General features: G+C 33.3%; 1 protein-coding gene across 1 annotated transcript in view; it reads right to left on the bottom strand.

Annotated features, from left to right (window-relative positions):
- Positions 1-27,608, bottom strand: part of LOC133321867 (nitric oxide synthase) — an 84,152-nt gene that overhangs the window by 12,729 nt on the left and 43,815 nt on the right. Inside the window, exons 9-10 of the mRNA XM_061530944.1 lie at positions 24,289-24,353; positions 7,432-7,593 (exon numbers count right to left, since the gene is read on the bottom strand). Coding sequence (XP_061386928.1) covers positions 7,432-7,593; positions 24,289-24,353 — 227 coding nt within the window. The remainder of the gene's footprint in view (positions 1-7,431; positions 7,594-24,288; positions 24,354-27,608) is intronic.

Here is a 27,608-nt window from a genome sequence, read left to right as displayed (position 1 = left end):
AGGTGCCGGAAGGCATGGACCGACGGGTCATATTTTGTAATAATTCTACTGAATTATACACCTATAGAGCCAATCTTCGTATTTATAGTAGGATTAAATTGGTTAATCAATTCGCTTCAAATTAAATATACAGGATCAGCTAAATATTTGGCGATGACGTTTATTATGAGATGAACATGATTTTAGAATTTTTACCCTTTGTAGGCGAGGTACTAGCAGAAGTGGGCCAATATTCCTCATCTTCCAACACAACAGAGGCATTGGTAAAATATTCGGTTTCGCAAAGTTTGGTTCAAATTGGATAGCCCGTTCACATGATATAACCAAATTCAGCATTTGGAACATGATTTAAATTTTGAAGAAATATTATTTAAATGAAATCGCTTAGACCCTTCGAGAGTTATCGTGTGCGCACCAGCCGGCCAGATAGACGAACTGGCGGACATTTGTAAAAGAACTCGAAAATTTCTGAAATATTTCTATGAGGCACATTGTTGCCGTAGCAAAGTGTATGTACACTAATTACCCATACGTCTGGGGGTATAATTCGTCGATATTTTAAATATCATTGAACTTTCCATAATCCTAATTTTCTTTTATAAAACTTTAAAATTTCCCCTAACCATTGCTGATAAATTTATAAAAATCGGTTAAGTAGCCGCTGAGTTATTTGCATTTGAATTCAACGATGCTCCAAAATATCCCTACTGTCCGGTGCTGGGCGCCTATTACCTGAAAATGAAAAACGTACCAAAATTTGATTTTTTAAAACAGATAAATTTTCGTGCATGATGTCTGCTGTTTTGTAAAGAAAATTAGAGGTACCAGACGAAATGGACCGACGGGTCATATTTTCTAACTTGATCTTTGTGAGATAAATATTTGAAGATGTGTAAATTTTCGATGAAAATGGATATTCCGTTCGTTTATTATGAGATGGACATGTTTTTAGAATTTTTACCCTTTGTAGGCGAGGTACTAGTGGGAGTGGAACGATATCCCCCCATCTTCATATATAAAAGAGGCATTATTCAAATATTAGGTTTTGCAAAGTTTGGTTCAAATTGGATAGTCCGTTCACATGATATAACAAAATTCAGCAAAATGTTGACCATTTTGCGAGGGAGATAACAGAAGGAATGGGTCGATATTCCCTATCTTCGAACATAATTAAAGTTTGGAAAAAATATTACGAGTTTGAATGAAATCTGTTACTCCCTTAGAAATTTATCGTACACACCAGCCGGCCAGACAGACGAACGGACCTTTGTAAAACGACTCCAAATTGTCTAAAATATTTCTATAAGGCTCATTTTTACTGTAGCACAGTGTATATACATTTATTACCTCTACGTCTGAGGGTATAATTCATCGATATTTTAATATCTGTGAACTTTCACATAATCCTATTTTTCTCTTATAAAACTATAAAATTCCCCCTAACCATTGCTGCAAAATTTATAAAAATCGGTTAAGTAGTCGCTGAGTTATTTGCATTTGAATTCAACGATGTTCCGAAATATCCCTGCTGTCCGGTGCTGGGCGCCTATTACCCAAAAATGAAAAACCACACAAAAATGGATTTTTAAAAACGGGTCATTTTTCGTTCATGATGGCTGCTGTTTTGTAAAGAAAATTAAAGCATACTTTTAGGTCAATCACAGTCTATATGTATGTAATCCGATTATTAATTTAATAGGTGATTGGTTTTATGAACAAATCTAATGTAATATATAACATTACATACATACACTGTGGAAAAGTTGATTGGAGTCGAGTATATATGATACCCTACACCATTTTGGAATATATATACACAAAAGATGTTCCTACGATCCATATTTTGACCCCCACAGTAATGTTTATATCGATTAAACACGTTCTCAAAAAATTGTACTTTCTAATATTTTTGGTTTTATGTGTACTATATCCTGTCGATTGCCAATCTTTGGAAGCAGAAGGACCATCTTTGGAGGTAGAAGGACCATTGACAGAAATCGGAAGATATTAAATATGTGATCTATACTTACATATATACGAACCGAATTCAATCAATCTATACAAATGTCATTCGGCAATCTATGTTAAATTTCCTGTCAATCTGGCAGACATAGGATCTTCGATGTATCAAATCTAATAAATCGGACAAAAAAAATATATGAGAGCTATATGTGTAAATCTTGACCGATTTAAAGCAAATTTGACACAGGCCATTCGTTATGCTCTGCAGCACTGGCTGTAACTTTTTAATAAATTACTCGATTAACACAAATTAGGTGTCATATTGAAAGGCTAATACTCGCCTTTGTTATAGAATCGGTAAACTAATTTTCGAAAACTTATTTCAGGTGATAATTTCGTAATATTACTTTCAAACTCATTGTTCACATACGACATTTCATATTTATGAAATTATGAATAGATCTCGAAATAGCCAGACATCTTGGCTTTCGTATGACACAAATTTTATTAAAATACCGCCAGTAGTTCAAAAGTTATGGCAGAAAAACCTGGAGTCATCAAATTTTCATTTTCGCCATTTCATGCTACTGCATCAATAGATGGCGCTGCGGTCGCAGAAGTGTCAGGTCGTTATGGAAAATTAAGGTAATGGTAAATTTGATATAACTTTTGAACGAATTGTGATATTTGAATAAATTAAACGGTTATGTGTAGCTGAAAACATACCGGTTATATGTGTAGTAAAACAAATTTAAGAGATCGATCACTATTTGGTAAATAGTGCAACAAAATAAACTCAAGCCTTATTAGATAACTTTCTGTGCGAGTTGTTTGGAGGAAATAAGGGTTCATTAATAGGGAACCCTTTAAGCTGCTCACAATCGTTTGCATTCTCCAAATATTACCAACCGTTCAAAATTTATTTCAATATTAACAAAACCCTAATTTTCATACAACATTTAAAGTTTTGTATATATACGAATAGATTCCGAAAAAGACAGAATTCTCAGCTTTCGTATGACACCAATTTTATTCGAATACCGCCAGTAGTTCAAAAGTTATGGCAGAAAACCCATGGCCTCAAATTTTTCATTTTTGCCATTTCAATCTACTGCACCAATAGATGGCGCTGCGGTCGCAAAAGTGTCAGGTCGTTAGGGAAAATCAAGGTTATGGTAAAATTGAAATAACTTTTGAACGGATTGTGCGATTTTTATAATTTAAACGGCCATGTACAGCTTTAATCCTCCATACATACGTAATTATTTCGTTAGAACAAATCGCATAGAAAGTTCTCTATTAACGCTTCACATTATTTTCTGGTACTTTTCACCCAGTTATGATCGACATTTCAAATATGTTTTAGCACTCAGATAATTGGTGAGTTTTAAGCTGCACATAATCGTTTAAATTAACCAAATCGCACAATCCATTCAAAAGTTATTTCAATTTTACTATTACCTTGATTTTCCGTAACGACCTGACACTTTTGCGACCGCAGCGCCATCTATTGGTGCAGTAGATTGAAATGGCGAAAATGAAAATTTTGTGACTCCAGGTTTTGTGCCATAACTTTTGAACTACTGGGGGTATTCGAATAAATTTGGTGTCATATGAAAACTAAGAAGTCCAGCAATTCCAAAACCACTTCAAATCTTCAAAAAATTTGAAATGGTTTGTGAAAATCAAGGTTTAGTTCAAATTGAAATAATATTTTATGGATTGTAATATTCAGAAAATTTAAACGGTTATGTACAGTTTAAAAAGTCCCCTATTTATAAACACCTATATTGTTTAAATAACTCTCATAGAAATCTTCCTATTAAGCCTTGCCATTATTTGGTAGCATTATTTACCAAATAGTGATCGATATCTAAAGTTTGTTTTTGTAGACATATAAGCGGTGTGTTTTAAGCTCCACACAACCGTTTAAATTATCCAAATCGCACAATCCATTCAAAAGTTATTTCAATTTTACTATTACCTTAATTTTCCGTAACGACCTGACACGTTTGCGACCGCAGCGCCATCTATTGATGCAGTAGCATGAAATGGCGAAAATGAAAATTTGATGACTCCAGGCCATAACTTTTGAACTACTGGCGATATTTGAATAAATTTGGTGTCATATGAAAGCTAAGAAGTCTGGCAATTTTGAGATCTATTTACAGTTTTCATATATATGTAATGTTGTTTGTGAAAAAATGAGTTAGAAAGTTACAATATGAAATAATAACCTGAAATGCATTTTGCCGATTCTATAACAAAGACAAATATTTGCCCTTCAATATGACACCTAATTTGTGTTAATCGAGCAATTTGTTAAAAAGTTACAGTCAATGGAAGACAACTAAGTGCTGCAGAGCATATCGAATAGCCTGTGACAAATATGCTATAAATCAATCAGGATTTATATATAGCTCTCATATATATTTTGTCCGATTACTTAGCTGTGGTACACCAAAGGCCCTATGTCTGCCAGATTGACAGGAAATTTAACATTGATTGCCGAATGACAGTTGTATGGATTGATTGAATTCGGTTCGTATATATGTAAGTATAGATCACATATTTAACATCTTCCGATATCTGTCAATGGGGGCAGAACCCTCAAAGATGTTACGGCTGGGCAATCGACAGGATATAGTACACATACAACCAAAAATATTAGAAAAAAGTACAATTTGTTGAGGACGGGTTTAATCGATATAAATAAACATTACTGCAGGGGTTAAAATAACAATCGTAGGAACATCTCTCTCTTGTTTATATATTCCCAAAATGGTGTAGGGTATCACACAGACGTCTCCAACCAACTTTTGTACTTTGCATGTAAAGTTATATTTACATTCGATTTGTGTTTAAAACAATCAACTAATAATCGGTTTGCATACATATAGACTGTCATTGACCTAAAAGTATGCTTTAATTAATTTCCTTTACAAAACAACAGCCATCATGAACGAAAAATGACCCGTTTTTAAAAATCAATTTTTGGTGCATTTTTCATTTTCAGGTAATAGGCGCCCAGCACCGGACAGCAGGGATATTTCGGACCATCGTTGAATTCAAATGCAAATAACTCAGCGAATAATTAACCGATTTTGATAAATTTTGCAGCAATGGTTCGAGGGAGATCTAAAGTGTTATTCCATATTAGAAATGCATATATAAATTTATGTTATATAAGAGAAAATTAGCATTATGTGAATGTTGAAAGATATTTAAAATATCGGCTAATATTTTTCATAAATGTAAACAAAGCAGTATAGTCGATTTGGGTAGGCTGTGCAGCCACCACAAATAATAATTGAACACGTCTTCTCTAGCTCCTCAAAAAAATAGTTTAAATAAATCCACGCTTATTTTACGTCCTGACAAAAAAAAAATATTTTGAATAAATCCACGCTTATTTTACGTCCTGACAAAAAAATATTTTGAATAAATCCACGCTTATTTTACGTCCTGACAAAAAAAATATTTTGAATAAATCCAAGACTATTTTAAGTCCTGAAAAAAAAATTATTTTGAATAAATCCACGCTTATTTTAGTTCCTAAAAAAATTATTTTGAATAAATCCACGACTATTTTAGGTCCTGAAAAAAAATATTTTTAATAAATCCACGCCTATTTTAGGTCCTGAAAAAAATTATTTTTAATAAATCCACGCCTATTTTAGGTCCCGACAAAAATTATTTTGAATAAATCCACGCCTATTTTAGGTCCCGACAAAAAATTATTTTGAATAAATCCACGCCTATTTTAGGTCCCGACAAAAAATTATTTTGAATAAATCCACGCCTATTTTAGGTCCCGACAAAAAATTATTTTGAATAAATCCACGCCTATTTTAGGTCCCGACAAAAAATTATTTTGAATAAATCCACGCCTATTTTAGGTCCCGACAAAAAATTATTTTGAATAAATCCACGCCTATTTTAGGTCCCGACAAAAAATTATTTTGAATAAATCCACGCCTATTTTAGGTCCCGACAAAAAATTATTTTGAATAAATCCACGCCTATTTTAGGTCCCGACAAAAAATTATTTTGAATAAATCCACGCCTATTTTAGGTCCCGACAAAAAATTATTTTGAATAAATCCACGCCTATTTTAGGTCCCGACAAAAAATTATTTTGAATAAATCCACGCCTATTTTAGGTCCCGACAAAAAATTATTTTGGAATAAATCCACGCCTATTTTAGGTCCAGAAAAAAAATATTTTAAATAAATCCAGGCCTTTTTTAGGTCCTGACAAAAAATTATATTGAATAAATCCACGCCTATTTTAGGACCTGAAAAATTTTTTTGTGAATAAATCCACGCCTATTTTAGCTTCTGAAAGAAATTATTGTGAATAAATCCACGCCTATTTTAGGTATTGACAAAAAAATATTTTGAATAAATCCACGCCTCTTCTGGTCCAAGGAAAAATTATTTTGAATAAATCAACACCTCTTCTATCTTCTGAAAATATTATACTTAATAAAACCAGGCCTCTTCTGGCTTGTGAAAAAAATATTGCTAATAAAGCCAGACCTTTTTAAGTTTCTGAAAAAAATCCACACCTCTTCTGGCTTCTGCAAAAGTTATTTTTAATAAATCCACTCCTCTTCTGGCTTCTGAAAAAACATTTTGAGTACATTTCGTCTAGCCACTAAGCCACCGCTCTAAATTATAAATAATGATCGGGAAGATATCTATACAAACTCCCTCTTTAATTCTAATATTTAAATTATATATTGTCCCGCCCAAAAATAGTGTAAAATGTAAAATAAACTATTTACCCATTTGTGACCCTTTGTCCCGTAAAGAAGCCAACTTTCTCACAATTCCTGTGACACCTAATTACTTTCTAAATCTTAAGGGGTTTCAAAGTTATGGGTAAAAAAACCTTTAAATTTACCACTTGCTCTACAGATGGCGCTTACGATGTGTTATTGCCAGGGTTGCAAAAACTAGAGGATATGAATATAAAATTGGATTGCTCATAACTTTTGAATACGAAGAGATATTTGAATGCTCACAAAGGACAAATTGTTTTGTTTTAAACTACCTTTCAGATTTTTTTTTGATTATGACAAAAGGTAAAGTTGATTATCAATGTCTAGCTCTTATTTTTTATTAGATATATATCAAGATCCTTGATCCCACATAAAACAATCATTTTCTCCCCATTTTGTTAAAGCCTTTGTGAAAACACCAAAGTAAATCTGTTCTCCCAGTCATAGGTCACAAAAAGTGCAAATAAATACAAGAAGCACATATATAAAAAAAGGCAACAAAAAAATAAAGCAACTATATTTCTCCAAATATCACTATATCCATTCTGATATATCCCTCCTATTTCAACTGCAAATAAAACACAAGTATCCTTTAAAAATCATGCGAACATGACTTTTTCCGTTTTATTATATTTATTTCATATCAATATGATTTCATTGCATTTGCTTCCTTTTTACTTACCTCACATTCGATAACGGTCCAAAATTCTCTTCGGTAAAGGTATCGGATGTTGAACCACGCAATGAATCCCATCTATCGATTTTCTTCACTTGTTGCAGTGGCAATTTGATGAAATCTTGTCTTGAGCTTGCCTTCATAAAGGATTTCGATGAGGTTACAATGCTGCAAAAGAGAAGAAGAAGATGAGGGAAAAGTGTTCAGATTGTGTCATAAACTTCAAATAAACAGGAAATAGCATAACTTCAAATGAAAAAAGATATATGTAGATGTGGAGTAAATAAACAACAACAAACATAAAGTTACAAGGAGTAGCAAGGATTTTTCGATTTTGATTCCAAAGAGTAGATATTCGTATGTCAATAACGGAAATAAGAAAAATAACTTTATCATGTTCCTTTTATGGCGTAAGATGACAAATAAACACATATGTATGTCAAATTTGATTTTTTAAAGAATATTTGTCAGGGATAATCGATAATAGTGTTTTTGTATTTTTTAAAAAATATTTTTCAAAGGTCATCAATAGGCGTGGGTTTATTAAGGAATATTTTTCAAGGACGACCATTTTCTAAGAATATTTTTCAAGGCCCATCAATAGGTGTACATTTTTTAAGAATATTTTTCAAGGACCGTCAATAGGCGTAGATTTTTTAAAGAATATTTTTCAAGGACATCAATAGGCTTGGATTTTTTAAAGAATGTTTTTCAAGGACATTAATGGGCGTGGATTTTTCAAGGACATCAATAGGCGTGGATTTTTCAAGGACATTAATAGGCGTGGATTTTTCAAGGACATCAATAGGAGTGGATTTTTCAATGACATCAATAGGCATGGATTTTTCAGAGACATCAATAGGCGTGGATTTTTCAAGGACATCAAAAGGCGTGGATTTTTCATGGACATCAATGGGGGTGGATTTTTCAAGGACATCATACGGCGTGGATTTTTCAAGGACAATCAAAAGGATAGATACCAACCAACGGCTCTGATTGGCTTTAACATGGCGAAGTCCAGGCTTATCTTGATCCCTCTTTCATCTCAGACCTCCCCGCGGTGTCACCTGGTACAGCTATTTTCATCACCCGATGAAATAGTGAGCTAATATGTGCCGCGATTACACCCATAAGAACTATAAAAAATGGGTTGAGGCGTCGGGTTAGTTGTCCACTCTCGGAAAACCCAACCTACCATGAAAAAGCAAAGAAAAAGAAAACCAAGAAAACCAAACCCCCCTAATGTTGACGACCCCCGCAAACGTATAAAGGACCACGATCTGCGAATTTGCTTGGAATGTGCGCACGTTGTACATAACAGTCGCTTTGGCGGATCTACTCAAGAAGTACAAAGCCGATATTATTACCTTACAGGAAATGCGATGGAAAGGGACTGGTGTAAGTAAATCAGATGATTACGCCCTGTATTATAGCTGTCATGAAACGAGACATGAATTCGGCTGCTTATGGAACGAAAGTTCTGTCACAGGCCAGCTAAGTACGTAAGTAAGTAATTGAAAGGTGTGGACTTTATAAAGAATATTTTCACGGGTCCAACAAAAGTAAGGATTTTTAAAGAATATATTTTCAAGGGCTAAAATGGGCGTAGATTTTGTAAAGAATATTTTTCAATGACTAAGACAGGGGTAGATTTTGTAAACAATATTTTTTCAAGGACTAAAACCGGCGTAGATATTTTAAGATTTTGTAAATATTATTATTTCTTGGGGCCCAGGCAGGTTTAAGGGAACCCCCCCCCACCCCATTCTCGATTTGAATTTTTTAAGATTTTCAATGGGCTGGTAAATCAATACCAATGCTTGTTAAGGTTTGTAACTTTGCACATATATAATTGAAGATTTAAAAAAGAAGAAAAATAATTTACAAACAATTTTTGTTATTGTTTTGTTGTTGTTTTTTGTAATTAAAGAAAAGTCCTTATTTTTGATGGCGGGCATGATAACATGGAACATCGGAATCCGAAAATTCCAACGGTGTTAGAAAGAGTACATGTCTGGCTCTCGTATGAACTAGGATTATTGACTTCGCTCTAAAATTAACAAAATGGTGGACCTTTGAAAAAATATTTTTGGAAAATCGCCGATTTTTGACCAAAAACCAAATTAAAAAATAAGGAAGATCTTCACCGATTGGCTTTATCCTAGTTCATACGAGAGCTATACACTCCCAGAGAAACGATGCAAAATTTGGAACCGATTGGATTATTAGTTTTTGAGTTATCGTGCCCGCCATTCGCAAAAAAATGTTTAGAGAAAAACGCGTTTAAAGTTTGAGAAACCCTTTAGCCGTCACTTGATGCTGACACACTAAATCGGATATATCTTCAACAGTTCTTGAGATTTTCACTTGAAATTTTGTAGAGACATTCTTTAATCAGTGTACATTCGAATTATATCAACAAAAATTTTGACCCCGAGAATGGGGGGGGGTCCCCTTAAATGTTTTAGAGATTAATTTTTCTTGGGACCCAGACAGGCGTAGCTTTTTAACAAATATTTCTTTCGTATTGGATAAATTATTTAAAGGACATTTTTGGAGAAGACTTGCAAGAAGCAAGGATTCATAAAATTGAAACTAGGATTTTAAAAATTTAGATTTCATTCTGAAAAAGAACCATATATAAATTAAGCCTCCCCTTTAGAAAATAGTTTTAAATATTTGCATTCTCGCTTCGTATATATGCTAAATTACCTTCCTCTTTTATGTGAGATTACTTTCACCTTGCATCCATTGAAATATTGTTTTGCAGCAACAATTGTCGCTTTAGAAAAATTCTATGACCGACTGCATGTCATGATGTTACTTAAGCCTTTGGAAAACAAATTGTTTGCTTCTTTGTCCTTGCTATCTGTGGGATTGATTTCATTGTTTAGTGTAGAACTTCAGCTAAATTACCGTTATTAAAGGCATTGCAACAGTGAGTTATTTTTTGAGTAATTTTGAAATAAAGATCCTTTATTTAAAAATATGTTTTTAAAGAACACTTAAAACTCAAGTGAAAGAGAAATTGTTCCCTCAAAAAAAAAAAAAAAATCGACTCCTTATCAAGATTGTTCCACTGTCTGTGGATCAGCAGTAAGTCTCCAAGTACTATTATCCTTGTGTTAGTGGTAGAAGTGGTAAATAACTGCACTTCTAATTGTTGTTGCACAGCCTTTCAATGTAGTTTCAAAGCTGCTGTTGATGTTGTTGTTTCTGTCTGCTCTAAATAAATCCTCTAATAGCCCTCAACTACTTGTCGTAACACCGTTTAGTGAGAATACTTCCAACACAACGAAGCAACTCTTTACATAGCAGTGAAAACACTTTTAAGCTGCAGATAAATAAGTGGTGTGATGGACAAGGTTTTGTTGATGCAACTCCCACCTGCATCACTATTTTATGGAATGAAGTCCTTTTTCGAAGAAAAGAAGACAAAAGGACATAGCTCTGATCCTGAATCCACGCCTATAGACCTGCTAGTCCTTGGAGAAATTTATTTTAAAAATCCACGCCTATAGACTTGCGAGTCCTTGGAGAAATTTATTTTAAAAATCCACGCCTATAGACTTGCGAGTCCTTGGAGAAATTTATTTTAAAAATCCACGCCTATAGACCTGATAGTCCTTGGAAAAAATTATTTTAAAAATCCACGCCTATAGACCTGATAGTCCTTGGAAAAAATTATTTTAAAAATCCACGCCTATAGACCTGATAGTCTTTGGAAAAAATTATTTTAAAAATCCACGCCTATAGAACTGATAGTCCTTTGAAAAAAATATTTTAAAAATTCACGCATATAGACCCGATAGTCCTTGGAAAAAAATATTTTAAAAATCCACGCCTATAGACCTGATAGTCCTTGGAGAAAATTATTTGACAAATTAAAAATTATTTTTAAAACTTTTAAACATATTCCTTAAAAAAATATTTCTTTTTTTAATCAGTATTCATTAATTCAGAATTTTATTAAAATTTTCCAAAATTATTTGTACAATTATTACTACCGCTCTCAATAGTATTTAATAAAATTCCTTAGATGTTCTTTGACAACCACACATGACGATATTAAATAAATACTCTACTGCCTAATTGCAAATTATTGTCGACGACATGAAATTACAAATTTCACAGTTCACCCCCTCTGTTCTACTCCTGCTGGGACTTTTATAAAATTTACAATGCGATTTACCTTTCAAATGTACAAAACCCGAATCCGATGAAAGTCAACAACCACCGTCAGTCACTTAACATAAATCGACCAATTGTTACTCTTGGTAACATTTTAAGTGGCACTCCAAGGAGTCGGAATGGTGGGTGTGGTGGGCACATATGTGAAATCAAGCAATAAAGCGAAGATGAATGGATCCTCAACAAACATATGTATGTGTGTGCGAGTGAATAAGTGTGTGTATGTGGAACAGGTGTGTCAGGCATTAACAAGGCTTGTTGTTGGCTAAATAGTAGTCAATGTTGTTTTTGGGTTTTCACGTTGAATTGTCCTTATGAAACACACACAGTCACTCACTCACACACACATGCATGTGAGTTTTAAAATTCCACCTAACAACGACAAGTGAGCAATCTTAGCCACTTTATCTAAACACAGTCAACCAACCGCGCTTCGAAGAAGCAGGCCACCGTGATGAAATGTTTGAGGTACGCGAATGGATGTGAAGCATATCCATCTGAGAATTTGTGAATTGATGTAACACACACGCACACACCACATATCAACCTAAATGTCATCTTCACCGTCATCTTCATTGACATTTAATTGTGTAAAATTTTTGTGAAAATTTGAGGTTGCCAGAAAGCCATTAATCAACGAAAGTTGTTGAGTTGTAATGCGACTGCCAGCTTTGCTTTGTTTATTTTGAAGACCTTGATTTGAAATGAAAATTGACATGTTTGTTTTCTTGGTTAAAAGGTAATATTTGTCAATTTGTTTCCAGGTATTCAAGGAATTTTAATTTGACATAAAATTATTTAACATAACAGCAATTAGCGATGAAAGAATGGATGGAGATAACCATGAAAAGTGTAGATTTTTTAAGAACCATAATTTTTTCGAGGTCCATAAAGAGGCGTGGATTTTTTAAAGAATATTATTTCAAGTACCCAGAATGAGCGCGTGGTTTATCTAACGAATATTTATCAAGCGCCCCAGAGAGGCGTGGATTTTGAGAAGAATATTCTTTGGAGGACCATTAATAAGCGTGGCTAGTTAAAGAATATTTTTTCAAGCCTCTAAAATAGGCGTGGATTTTTTGAATAATAATTTTTCAAGCCTCTCAAATAAGCGTGGATTCTTTAAAGAATAATTTTTCACACTCTACAATAGGGGTGGATTTTTTTCAAGACTAGTTTTCTAAGGCCACCGAAGGCGTGGATTTTGTAAAGAATATTTTTCAAGGACTTCCTAAAGAATATTTTTCAAGGACTTCCTAAAGAATATTTTTCAAGGACTTCCAATGGCGTGGATTTTTTTAAAGAATGTTTTAAATAGCCTTTAAAAGCGTGTAGTTTTCAAGGAATATTCGAAAATTTCCAGATATATTCAAGAACATTTTTTATTCCATCCCCAAAAAAGGATTGGCAATATTATTCATTCCAAACCTTTAATATACGTTTGTATGCACATATGTTTTATTTTCTAAAACAAATTTGTCTTATTTTCTATACTGCATATCAATGAAGAAGGATGTCAACATGTCGTAATGGAAATGACACACCAATTACCAATATCCTGTTTATGCGGAACAGTTAACTGTCAATGCTGACATGAAGCATGAGTTATACAAGGACTATCAGAGCCATAGGCGTGGATTTTTTAAATATATATATATTTTTTTTTCAAGAACTATCAGACCTTAGGCGTGGATTTTTTATATATATATATATATATATTTTTTTTTTCAAGAACTATCAGACCTTAGGCGTGGATTTTTTAAATAATTTTTTCCAAGGACTACCAGAGCCATAGGCGTGGATTTTTTAAATAATTTTTTCCAAGGACTACCAGAGCCATAGGCGTGGATTTTTAAATAATTTTTCCAAGGACCATAGGCGTGGGTTTTTAAATAATTTTTCCAAGGACCATAGGCGTGGATTTTTAAAATATTTTTTTCCAAGGACTATCAGAGCCATAGGCGTGGATTTTTAAAAGAATTTTTTCAAGGACTATCAGGGCCATAGGCGTGGATTTTTTAAATAAATTTTTCCAAGGACTATCAGAGCCATAGGCGTGGATTTTTTAAATAATTTTTTCCAAGGACTATCAGAGCCATAGGCGTGGATTTTTTTAAATAATTTTTTCCAAGGACTATCAGAGCCATAGGCGTGGATTTTTTTAAATAATTTTTTCCAAGGACCAACTAAGGCGTGTATTTATTAAATAATATTTTCCAAGGACCAACTAGGCGTGGATTTTTTTAAATAATTTTTTCCAAGGACCATAGACATGGATTTTTTTAAATAATTTTTTCCAAGGACCATAGACATGGATTTTTTTAAATAATTTTTTCCAAGGACCATGTGTGATTTTTTATAATTTTTCCATGGACCTTAGGATTTTTTAAATAATTTTTTTTCCAGACATGGATTTTTTTAAATAATTTTTTCCAAGGACCATAGACATGGATTTTTTTAAATAATTTGTTCCAAGGACCATTGGCGTGGATTTTTTTAAATAATCTTTGATCTTTAAAATATTTTTTTCCAAGGACCATAGGCGTGGATTTTTAAATAATTTTTCCATGGACTATCAGAGGCATAGGCGTGGATTTTTTAAATAATTTTTTCCAAGGACTATCAGAGCTATAGGCGTGGATTTTTTAAATAATTTTTTCCAAGGACAATCACCTTTAGGCGGGGATTTTTACATAATGTTTTTTATTAAATATTTGTATTTAAGTATTGATCTAAATTTTAAGATTTAAAAAAGTGTAGACAACAGTATTATTTATTTTCCACGAAAAAACTGAATGTGACATCAAAACACCAAACAATCCCCAATCACAAAATATTCTATTTGAATATATTGTTACTGTGTAAGGCGTGACGGGAAGTGTTTTTTCTTGGAAAAGACAAATTACCATTAACAACTTTGTCAATGAATGATTTGATATGCCTATTTGGCATAGCCAAAAAAACATAGGTATGGAAAATTCAAATAACATTGTCTACATTGTTTATCCTACCTCACCTCCCTTATCACACACACATTGTTGTTATGGTTTAACGTGTTTCCCCAATTTCCTTTAACGAATATATTTCGGTTTAATTTTCTACTGTTGTGGTTCAATAAAAGCATCTCCTCCCCTTACCCCCAACAACGGAATTTTTCTTCGCTATTATCATGTTAATGATGGAAAATTTCACGAATCATATGTCACGACAGCTACAATAACAACAATACAAATAAATGATGGTAATCATAAAAACGGTAAAGGTGGATTCCATATTTCTGATGTATGGAGCGGATTGTCTTCTTCATATGAAATGGGGACTAATGGGTAAGCTATTAAAAGAAGGAGATGTTATCTGTCATTGAAAGGATTTTGTTGTATAAGGTGTCACAAAGAAATATGTTTCATACCCATTATTATTTGTTTCCAAATTCTCAATTTGTTATTCCGCTTTCATGGAAAATCTTAAATTTTATAGGCAATTTGGAAATTCGCATTTTTTGTTTTTAAAGCAATTTTCTAAAAGAGTTATCAGAGCTATAGGCGTGAATTTTTAAAAGAATTTGGTCCAAGGACTATCCGATCTATAGGGGTGGATTTTGAAAAAAAAAACATGTCGATGGATTATCATAGCAATTGGATGGATTAAAAAAAAAACCGTGGAATGACACATTGATTTTAAAAGAATTTTTTTCAAGGACTATTAGAGCCAAGCTCATGGATTTGAAAAGATTTTTTCCAAGAACTACCACTGTCAGAAGCATGCATTTTTAAAATATTTTTATCCAAAAATTATCAAAGCAATAAGCGTGGATTTTTATAATATTTGCAAGGACTATAAGAGCTTTAGCCGAGGATTTTTAAATATTTTTCCAAAGACTATAAGAACCATGGACATGAATTTTTGTGACAGTTTTTTCCTATCAGATCTATAGGCGTGGATTTTTAAAATTGTTTTTTTCAAGGACTATCTGAGAATTAGGTGAAGATTTTTAAAATGTTTTTTCGCGTGACTATGAGGTCTATAGTCGTGGATGTTTAAGAGAGTGCCACAAGCGTAAATTTTTTAAACCTTTTTCCAAGGAAAAACAGATCTATATGGCTGGATTTTTAAAAAAATTTTGTCCAAGGACTAACGGTTCTATAGACGTAGATTTGTAAAAGAAATTTTCCAAGGACTATCAAAGCGTTAGGTGTGGATTTTTATGTTATTTTTTCCAAGGACTATCTGGACTATATGCGTAGATTTTTAAAACGTTTTTTCGAAAGACCATCAGAGCCAGAAGCGTGGATTTTTTAAATAATTTTATCTAAGGAATTATAAGGGCTATAGGCGGTGATTTATCCGAGCTCTATGTGACGATTTTTAAAAGATTTTTTCAAGCACTATAAGAGCCATAGGCGTCGATTTTTTAAATAATTTTTTTCCAAGGGCTCTCAGAGTCATAGACCTATTTTCCGTAAAGATTTTTTCAAAAGACTATCAGATGTGTAGATTTTTAAATAATTTCCAAGGACTATCAGAGCCGTAGGTGTGGATTTTTAAAAAAAAAAAATTTCTAAGGACTATCGGATTCATAGGGCTGGATTTTTAAAATATTTTTTTGTAATGACTTTTAAAATACTTTTCCAAATACCAGACAGCTATAGGATTTAAAAAAAAAAGTCAAGGATTTCAAAACCTATGGATGATTTTTAGATAATTTTTCCAAATACTATTACATCCATAGGCGTGGATTTTTAAATAACTATCAGAACGATAGGCTTGAAGGTTTTCTTTCAAAGCCTATAGAATTTTGCAAGACCTTCCAATGTTTTTTTTAGAATTTAAAAAAATTGTATGTGAGAATGTCTTACGACCTTTGAACTCATACTTCACAAAAACTTCCGCTCTATGTTCTCTACATCTCATTGCGTAAAATTTAACATCTGTTCGAACATCATCAATTATTTGAAAGACGCTATTAAATGACTGACATTTGTAATGGCGTAGAAAATCTCCACATAACAACAGCGGCAACAACAACATAAAACAAAAAAAAAAACCTAAAACAACAAATAGCAAATAGTAAAAACCGCAATAAAGAAATAAAACAAAAAATTATGATGGACAAGCAAAAACAAATGTTAAAACACAAAACAAACCAAAACGAGAAATAAGCAAAAACGAAAAAAGTTTATTTTATTTTGACGACTTTTGTGCGTGTTGCGGCCATAAACTTTTCTCTATTTCCCAATGCGTGTGTTAGCATATTTTTGTTTTGTTTTTTTTCACTTTCATCATTTCTTATTATCCTTTTTTTTCTTCTTGTGTTGTCTATAACGGAGATTTTCATTGGAAATCTCTCACCAAGTGTCATGACCTAACCACTTTAAGTGAGATTTTCATTAGTCATCATCAATCTAATTAGACTTCGCAATAAAATATAGGTTATTGCTGTTTTTGTTGTCCATATAGAATGTGTTTGGCTTGTTAAATATTTTGTGTGTGGATGAACAAAGACGAACCTTTGTGAGGCCTATGTAACATGTCAAAGGATCATTAATCATTACAAATATAAGAGACGAGGAATACTTTTAAATAAAACAAAATACGATATAATCCATATATAAACCGATATGGCAATTCGATGGGAAATGTGATTTCGATATTTAAACTCGGGGTTTTCCCGTTTTATGGAATATAAGCTTATACATAAGCTCGACATTTTTGGAAAGCCTCCCATTCCTTTCCTTTTACAATGGTTACCAAATCGATGCTACAGAGGGTATTCGGCAGAAGGTGGACAAAAAAACCATTTTTGTCAAGTAGCACTTCCGCCCAATTGAAAAAAATAGTTTTTAAATAAACGCTGTCCCAAAAATGCACTAATATATAAGAAACTTGTGGAAGAATAATAGAGATCTGTCCGGTCTGTTTTATATGTAGTCCTTATGAAAGCCTTATAAAAGGATGAGAGGTTTTGATATGTAGAATTTCTTCGAAAATGTATTTTCAATACTAATAACATATCTCAGATACATAAAAGACTTGTCAGATAGCTAGAACCCCAAGAGGATGTCTAGGAATCGGCAATTTTCTGCAAGAGCTACCGAAGCTATAGGTGTGAATTTTTAAAAGGACTATCCGATCTAGAGGTGTATTAAAACACATTTTGAAGGATTACCCTAGCAATAAGTGGGGATTTATAAGTTAATAATTTCGAAGGACTAAAAAAATAAAAATATGTCAGAGCCATAGGCGTGGATTTTTAAAATAATTTTTTGGAAGGACCAACAGAGCTACTGACGTTCAATTTAAAAAAAAAAAAACTTTTTCGAAGAACCAGCAGAGCTACAGGCTTAAATTTTTAAAATATTTTTTTCCAACGAGAAGCAGAGCTATTGGCGTGGATTTTTAAAATAACTTTTTCCAAGGACCAGCAGAGCTTTAGGCGTGGATGTTTAAAATACTTTTTTATAAGGGCCAGCAGAGCTATAGACTAGGATGTTTAAAAAATGTTTCCAATGAGCAGCAGAGAGTGGATTGTGAGACAACAAAAACCCCGAGAGGGTGTCTACAAAAAAAGTCTTATATAATATCAAAAGGAGAAAGTAGTATGTCTTTTTATACCCTCCGTCATAAAGTAGAGCGTATTTTAAATTTGCTATTCCGTTTGCAACACATCGAAGTATTCACCGGAGACCCCATAAAGTATAGATATTCTTGATCGGAATAAAATTTTACGTCTGTCTCTTGAAATCACGATTGATATCACAATATTTTAGATAGAGTTTTGAAATTGTGTATTGATGAAATGATAAATATTGGCACAGTTTTTAGGTTAGTCCCCATATTATTCGATTTTTTTATACCCTACACAACTATGTTGTCAGGGTATTATAGCTTTGTGCAGCCCCAAAAGTTTGTAACGCCGCGAAATATTGGTCCTACACCCACCTTTAAGTATACCGATCGTCATACCTCGACTAGCTGAGTCGATCTAGACATGTGTGTCCGTCCGTCCGTCCGTTTGTCCATTATAATTTGCATGTAGGATGGGTTCTGGCCAATGAAGACCCCTATTGTTTTTGGTAAAGATCGAATAATATATGGGGATGAAATGGACCAAATACTAAATTTTTGTCAGTTTTTCTGGCCGCTCCAGAGGCCGCAGTTATGGTCCGAACATCGTGAAATTTTACATGGAGAAGGGGATCGGGCCTAAGAATATGCATGCCTGTTTTGATAAAGATCGGTCAATATTTAGCGGGTCAAATGGACCCTGACTTTTGTGTGAAAAATTACAAAATTTCTGGGGCGTATATACTTGCTCCTGAAGGACATATACTCGAGATGTTGATAGTTTGTCCAAGATGAGTTGTTGACCTTCAAATTGATACCAATTATATGGCTGTATGTACTCTGATGTGGGAGTTATACGTAATTACGTAAAGGTGACTATGTGCATATTACTACTATTACTCCATTGGATGACGGAAATGTCGCGCTGATCGCTTTGAAATTGTACATGAAGTTCCGATTATGGTCAAGGACGACGCCTATAGTTTTCGGGGAAGTTGAGATTTCATTCAGGGGGTGCAATGAACGGAAAACTTTAATTTTGTCAGATTTTCTAGTCGCTCTAGAGGCAATTATTATATGCAGAACATCACATATTTTACAAGGTGAAAGGGATCTGACCAAATACTTAGAGCGGCTGTTTAGATGATGATCGGTCAATTTTCCGAGGGATAAAATCAACCAAAACCTAAAGTAACCAATTTTTTATTTTATTGCGTAAAAATTCACAAGAAAAAAACAGTTGGAAAATATGCAAGACTTATTAAGAGGAGTTGTTGATCTATAATCCGTAAAAAGGGGTGCATATATCACGAAATATTGCCCAGGCTCAGAATATAGAACCGCCCAAAGTGTGCTTTTCGTGGTAGTTGTGTAGGGTATCATATGGTCGGCCCCGTCCCACTGCTCCGCTCACTGTTTTTTTTTTTTTTTTTGGTGGGGGGGGGGGGTCTTTAGACACTTTTTCCAACCAAATCTGCTGTAAATTGGTATTATGCGTTCACGTTGGTTATGAGATCTGCGTACGAAAAATTATAAATATTGGCTCTTGTTTCGGGGTAGCAACGGTACTTTCCAATATTCGATATTTTAGGGCACGTGTTCTACCTAATTGGTTGTAAATAGTTGTTTCGGTTTGTGGTACGGTAGTTAAACTACCAACTAAAAATATCTATATTGGCCCACCTTTTAGGGAAGCCCCCATATAACGCTACACCCCAATGATCGGTCTTTTGTGGAGCTTGAGCATGTGTGCTCTTGTGAAGCTTGGACATTTGCTTCAACCATATTATCTGTAATTTAATATTTAGGGTTCTCATTGAGTAGAAAATCGCCCTACCAAAAATGATCAATAGTGACCCAAATTTCCGGGTAGCCCCCATAAAATTGTACACCAATTTTGTGTAAAATTCTCCTACCAAAAATTAGCTATGTAGGTTTACGGTTTAGTATAGCTTCCATAGGACGGTACCATCCCATTTTCGGTATTTTGAAGAGTTTAGCCGCATTTTTTCAACCAACGAGGCTGTATAACTTGAACAACCTAGTACCACATAACATCATAACATAGACCCTATATAAATGTCCCGATCGACCAAAGGAATTTTAAATGCACCTCACGTGGTGTATGGTATAAAAAGTCCGCCTGGCCGAATTTGATGACATTTCTACTTATTATAGAAGAATATAGGTCCTGCTATTACAAAATTATCATAGAAGACCATGTTAGAAATTTTTATCATAACAGATGTTCTCATAGAAGGTCATAACGTAATTGCCGAAGTTCTTATAATAGAACACCAGAATCTCCATCTCCTTAACTTTCAAAGTTGCACAATAAACAGTTGTATACCATGGAAGATAATATTGTAGATTATATGGAAAAATGTCCGCCACTACAAGGAAAATCTGCACTGAAAACGGGATATTCTGGTGTGATGACAAATGTCTGAACCTTGACACGGTTAAATTAATTTCGCAAATGCAATTTCGCAACAAAATTCGATATAAATACAACATATCAAGTAACGACCTTTGAAAATGTGGTTTCAATCTGGATTTTATTTTCATTGCTCATCTAAATAAGAATAAATAAGAACATTACGTGCATGATCTTTCGCTCTAAAAAGGCATAAACTCCTTACTTGGTGAAGAATAGAAGGTCGAAATGTGGCAGGTTTTCTATAAATATAATGTCTGAAGACCTATCGCAAATCTTCTATAAATGGAATACCCTACCTGAGCCTTGTTTAGAAACTCCAATCCAAAAAAATATCTTTCACCGAACTTAAATAGACACTATACTTTTCACGGATGCAAATTTTCATATATAATTTAGGTATAGAATACTATGTTGTATTTTAATTATTCCCCTGATTTATTACTATAGGGAAACCGATAAATATGGTATTTACCTTAAAAATATTCAAAAATCGCAAGGTGTCTTTATATTAGCGATATTCCGAAAGAGGAACATATAATGTATTTTTTGCCAACTGCGGTCCCTAAAGACTGTCAGCGTTTTTCCACTTGGTTTAGGAAATGGATCAATATGAATATTTCTAGATGTTGCTATGACAACAACAAATATACCCTCCATTTTTTTGGTGAAGGTAGAATCCAAGGGACCACAATAAAATCTCTGAAAAATCGTGACCAATCGACAATGTAGGAGAAGGATCTCTATCATGGTACAACAATTTAATTCTCCCAGGACCCTTTGTCAAGAACTCATTATTTAATTAGTATGTCTCTGCAATCGTGTACTTCTAAAAATAGGAGGTTTGTCCGATTTTTAACCACAAAATTATAACAAAACAAGTGAATAAGCGTTAAGTTTGGCCGGGCCGAACTTTGGATACCCTCCACCATAGATATACTGACAGGTACTAGAAATGAAAATATAGGGAACATACCAAAAAGTGGACCTATACCGACATTTCTATGTAAACTATAATACAAATTTCAGAAATTTTTAATGGATAATTATACCCTCAGCCTTATGGCTAAGGAGGGTGAGAAAATTTATATTTCATCCAAACTTTGCCAATCTTTTCATTTCTTCCAAACTTAGTTCAAATTCGAAGATGGGGAATATCGGTCCACTCCTTCTGGTACCTCCCACACAGGGGCTAGATTTAAATACGGGTTATAGTTCATATATAGTTCGTTATCGAACCTTACGTTACGTTTCTCTCGATATCCTCCACAGGTGATATAGTTACAACAGAGTCTTAGAACCAAACCCAAAAGCGGAACAAATTCCATAACTATTTTAATATAAAAAAGGGGGTTAAATGGGGACTACCCCAAAAAGGGGCTGCATGTTAATAATTTTTTGTAGGGAAATTTTTTACCATAAACGACTACAAAATACAAAATTTCAGCGAATTCGGTTGAAAAACGTGCTCAAGAACCTAAAAATAGCGAAAATTGGGGGTACCCTTATATGGGGGCTACCAGAAAAATTGGACCTATATTTATAATTTTTGGTGGAGATATTTGGAACTCAATAAGAACCAAATGTACCAAATTTCAGCGAATTCGGTTGAAAAACGCGCTCAAGAACCCCAAAATACCGACATTTGGGGGGTACCCTTGTATGGGGGCTACCAGAAAAATTGGACCTATATTTATAATTTTTGATGGAGATATTTGGAACCCAATAAGAACCAAATGTGCCATATTTCAGCGAATTCGCTTGACAAACTCGCTCAAGAACCCCAAAATACCGACATTTGGGGGTACCCTTATATGGGGACTACCAGAAAAAATGGACCTATGTTTATAATTTTTAGTGGAGAGATTTGCTACCCAATAAGAACTCAAAGTACTAAATTACAGCCAATTCGGGTGAAAACTACGATTAAAACCCCCAAAATACTGAAAATTAGAGGGTACCGTTATATGGGGGCTACCAGAAAAAATGGACCTATATGCATAATTTTTTGTAGAGAAATTGAGAACCCAATAGCGACTCAATATACCAAATTTCAGCGAATTCGGTTGAAAAACGCGCTCAAGAACCCCAAAATACGGAAAATTTGGGGGTACCCTTATATGGGAGCTATGCCTAAACGTCGAACTTGACCTGCCTGCAGACAAAATTTTGACAATCTATCTCAATTCGTTTAGACGCTAGAGTGATTACAACAGACAGACAGACAGACGGACAGACGGACATGCTTAGATCGTCATAGAATTTTACGCTGATCAAGAATATATATACTTTATATGGTCGGAAATGATTATTTCGATGCGTTACAAACGGAAAAACAAAACTAATATACCCTCCATACTATGGTGGAGGGTATAAAAATATTCCATAAAGTCCTCAGTCTCTTTAAACATCATCTTAACGTTTTTCTTTTCCATTTAATTTTCAATTTCCCCCAAAATCAATTCGCCTCCACTTGATTTGTGCAAATAACTATTCCATCAATTTGATGGAACTTCAACTCGTTATTTGCTCTCTGTGGACGGAGGAAAAAATTATAAAACTTCAAGTCACTTGCAATATTGTTTCTTTCATTGTTAACATCTTTTTGAAAGTAGCCACTAACACCAATAAAGAAACAAAAAAGAGAAAGATGAAACATTTACAAGTTGTTGTAACTCTGTTTCTGGTTAGTCATTGCCTTTCTTGTTCGGATTTGTTCAATGTTCATTGACTTTGTCCACGTCATTCGTTCGTTTCATTTTCAAAAGTTTTGTAGGCAACAAAAAAAAGTTATTAACAAAATTCTTAAAGTAATTGTAATTGGCCATTCCCTCAAAGCACAACCTAAGTGTCTTCTTCTTCGCATACACAATACTGATAATGAATTTTCAAAGTTATTGGCAAATATTTGAAGTTAGTTTTCGGCACTTTCATTCTAACTGTGATTTAAATGAAGAGATTCCTCTGTGGGTATTATTATTTTTTTTTTTTTTAATTGGTCAGATTTCAAAAATGGACCGATAATAAAAACATTTTTTCAAGGACTTTGGAAGGGATGGATTTTATTTTTCTACGATCAAAAAAGGTGTGAATTAAAAAAAAAATAAATAAAGAAATTATTCATTTTAATCCTTATTTGGCAACCCTTCCATCCAACTACGAAAATGTCTGAGCAAAGTGACTCTGTCCTTTTGTGCCATGTAATCGTTTTACAATCAGACGAATTTTGTTGAAATATTTTTGTTCGATTACATTCGATGGCTCACGATTGCAGTCAAACTATTTCTTTCGAATTCCGAAATTCTCCTTTCCATGGTGGTGGTGGAAGGATGAATGATTTCATTTTATTATTTGAGTATAATTGGAAAGTATGACTTGTCGCCTTGAATTTTAAATCGCTGCGCTAACTTTTTGTCTAGAATTACAAACGAAGAAAGAAAGCCGATGATGATGATTGTGGGAATATAATTTCTTTAATTGGTAATTCAAGGCCATGACAAAATTCTGGAGAAGTTTTCCAATTAATTTTGTCAATATTTGGAATACAAATTTAAATGAATTTAATATGGGATGTGGGAGATGGTATTTTCATATGAGATATACAAATGGAAAATGTTTATATTAAAAAATATGCCGAATGGAATGTGATAGAAATGTGAATTCCAACTTACCTGGAATCCTGACCACTTTCTCCTGATTCTTGAACTCGCATAGCATATAAATCTTGGGAGAAGAGCTGAAAAAGAGAGAAACATTTTTAAAGAATATTTTTTCAGGGTTTATACAAGGCGTGGATTTATTAAAGAATATATTTTTCGGGGTCTATACAAGGCGTGCATTTATTAAAGAATACTTTTTCCAGGGTCTATACAAGGCGTGGGTTTATTAAAGAATATTTTTTCGGGATCTATACAAGGCGTGGATTTATTAAAGAATATTTTTTTAAGGACCAATACAAGGCGTGGGTTTATTAAAGAATATTTTTCAGGTCCTATATAAGGCGTGGATTTATTAAAGAATATTTTTTTCGGGGTCTATACAAGGCGTGGATTTATTAAAGAATATTTTTTCAAGGTCTATACAAGGCGTGGATTTATTAAAGAATATTATTCAAGGGCCAACTGAGGCGTGGATTTATTAAAGAATATTTTTCAAGGTCTATACAAGGCGTGGATTTATTAAAGAATATATGCTTGGGGTCTATACAAGGCGTGGATTTATTAAAGAATATTTTTTCGGGGTCTATACAAGGCGTGGATTTATTAAAGAATATTTTTTCAAGGTCTATACAAGGCGTGGATTTTTTAAAGAATATTTTTTCAAGGTCTATACAAGGCGTGGATTTTTTAAAGAATATTTTTTCAAGGTCTATACAAGGCGTGGATTTATTAAAGAATATTTTTTCAAGGTCTATACAAGGCGTGGATTTATTAAAGAATATATGTTTGGGGTCTATACAAGGCGTGGATTTATTAAAGAATATTTTTTCGGGGTCTATACAAGGCGTGGATTTTTTAAAGAATATTTTTTCGGGGTCTATACAAGGCGTGGATTTTTTAAAGAATATTTTTTTCGGGGTCTATACAAGGCGTGGATTTATTAAAGAATATTTTTTCAGGTCTATACAAGGCGTGGATTTATTAAAGAATATTTTTCAAGGTCTATACAGGGCGTGGATTTATTAACGAATATTTTTTCAGGTCTATACAGGGCGTGGATTTATTAAAGAATATTTTTACAAGAATATTTTTCTCTATACAAGGCGTGGATTTATTAAAGAATATTTTTCAAGTGGATTTATTAAAGAATATTTTTCAAGGGCCAACTGAGGCGTGGATTTATTAAAGAATATTTTTCAAGGGCCAACTGAGGCGTGGATTTATTAAAGAATATTTTTCAAGGTCCAACTGAGGCGTGGATTTATTAAAGAATATTTTTCAAGGGCCAACTGAGGCGTGGATTTATTAAAGAATATTTTTCAAGGGCCAACTGAGGCGTGGATTTATTAAAGAATATTTTTCAAGGTCCAACTGAGGCGTGGATTTATTAAAGAATATTTTTCAAGGGCCAACTGAGGCGTGGATTTATTAAAGAATTTTTTTCAAGGGCCATACAAGGCGTGGATTTATTAAAGAATACTTTTTTCAAGGGCCATACAAGGCGTGGATTTATTAAAGGCGTGGATTTATTAAAGAATATTTTTCAAGGGCCAACTGAGGCGTGGATTTATTAAAGAATATTTTTCAAGGTCTATCCAAGGCGTGGATTTTTTAAAGAATATTTTTTCAAGGTCTATCCAAGGCGTGGATTTTTTAAAGAATATTTTTTTCAAGGGCTATACAAGGCGTGGATTTATTAAAGGTTAATTTTTCAAGGGTCTATACAAGGCGTGGATTTATTAAAGAATATTTTTTCAAGGTCTATACAAGGCGTGGATTTATTAAAGAATATTTTTTCAAGGTCTATACAAGGCGTGGATTTATTAAAGAATATTTTTTCAAGGTCTATACAAGGCGTGGATTTATTAAAGAATATTTTTCGGAACCATCAACAAGGCGTGGATTTATTAAAGAATATTTTTCAAGGGCCAACTGAGGCGTGGATTTATTAAAGAATATTTTTTCAAGGGTCTATACAAGGCGTGGATTTATTAAAGAATATTTTTTCAAGGGTCTATACAAGGCGTGGATTTATTAAAGAATATTTTTTCAAGGTCTATACAAGGCGTGGATTTTTTAAAGAATATTTTTTCAAGGTCTATACAAGGCGTGGATTTTTTAAAGAATATTTTTTCAAGGTCTATACAAGGCGTGGATTTTTTAAAGAATATTTTTTCAAGGTCTATACAAGGCGTGGATTTTTTAAAGAATATTTTTTCAAGGTCTATACAAGGCGTGGATTTTTTAAATAATATTTTTTCGGGGTCCATACAAGGCGTGGATTTTTTAAAGAATATTTTTTCGGGGTCTATACAAGGCGTGGATTTTTTAAAGAATATTTTTTCGGGGTCTTTACAAGGCGTGTTTTTTTTAAAGAATATTTTTTTCGGGGTCTATACAAGGCGTGGATTTTTTAAAGAATATTTTTTCGGGGTCTATACAAGGCGTGGATTTTTTAAAGAATAATTTTATTAAAGAATATTTTTTCAAGGCCTACCCAAGGCCTATCCATGAATATTTTATTAAAGAATATTTTTTCAAGGTCTATACAAGGCGTGGATTTATTAAAGAATATTTTTTCAAGGTCTATACAAGGCGTGGATTTATTAAATAATATTTTTCAGGGTCTATACAAGGCGTGGATTTATTAAAGAATATTTTTTTCAAGGTCTATACAAGGCGTGGATTTATTAAAGAATATTTTTTCAAGGTCTATACAAGGCGTGGATTTATTAAAGAATATTTTTTCAAGGTCTATACAAGGCGTGGATTTATTAAAGAATACTTTTTCAACGTCTATACAAGGCGTGGATTTATTAAATAATATTTTTTTCGGGGTCTATACAAGGCGTGGATTTATTAAAGAATACTTTTTCAACGTCTATACAAGGCGTGGATTTATTAAATAATATTTTTTTCGGGGTCTATACAAGGCGTGGATTTATTAAAGAATATTTTTTCGGGGACTATACAAGGCGTGGATTTTTTAAAGAATATTTTTTCGGGGACTATACAAGGCGTGGATTTTTTAAAGAATATTTTTTCGGGGACTATACAAGGCGTGGATTTTTTAAAGAATATTTTTTCGGGGACTATACAAGGCGTGGATTTTTTAAAGAATATTTTTTCGGGGACTATACAAGGCGTGGATTTATTAAAGAATATTTTTTCGGGGACTATACAAGGCGTGGATTTATTAAAGAATATTTTTTCGGGGACTATACAAGGCGTGGATTTATTAAAGAATATTTTTTCGGGGACTATACAAGGCGTGGATTTATTAAAGAATATTTTTTCGGGGACTATACAAGGCGTGGATTTATTAAAGAATA

Source organism: Musca vetustissima, unplaced genomic scaffold, assembly GCF_032173495.1.
Source record: "Musca vetustissima isolate MV318-11 ecotype Yass unplaced genomic scaffold, APGP_CSIRO_Mvet_v1 utg22312, whole genome shotgun sequence".
Taxonomy (NCBI): Eukaryota; Metazoa; Arthropoda; class Insecta; order Diptera; family Muscidae; genus Musca; species Musca vetustissima.
Note: the sequence above shows the minus strand (reverse complement) of the source record. Positions and strands in the feature narration are given on the sequence as shown.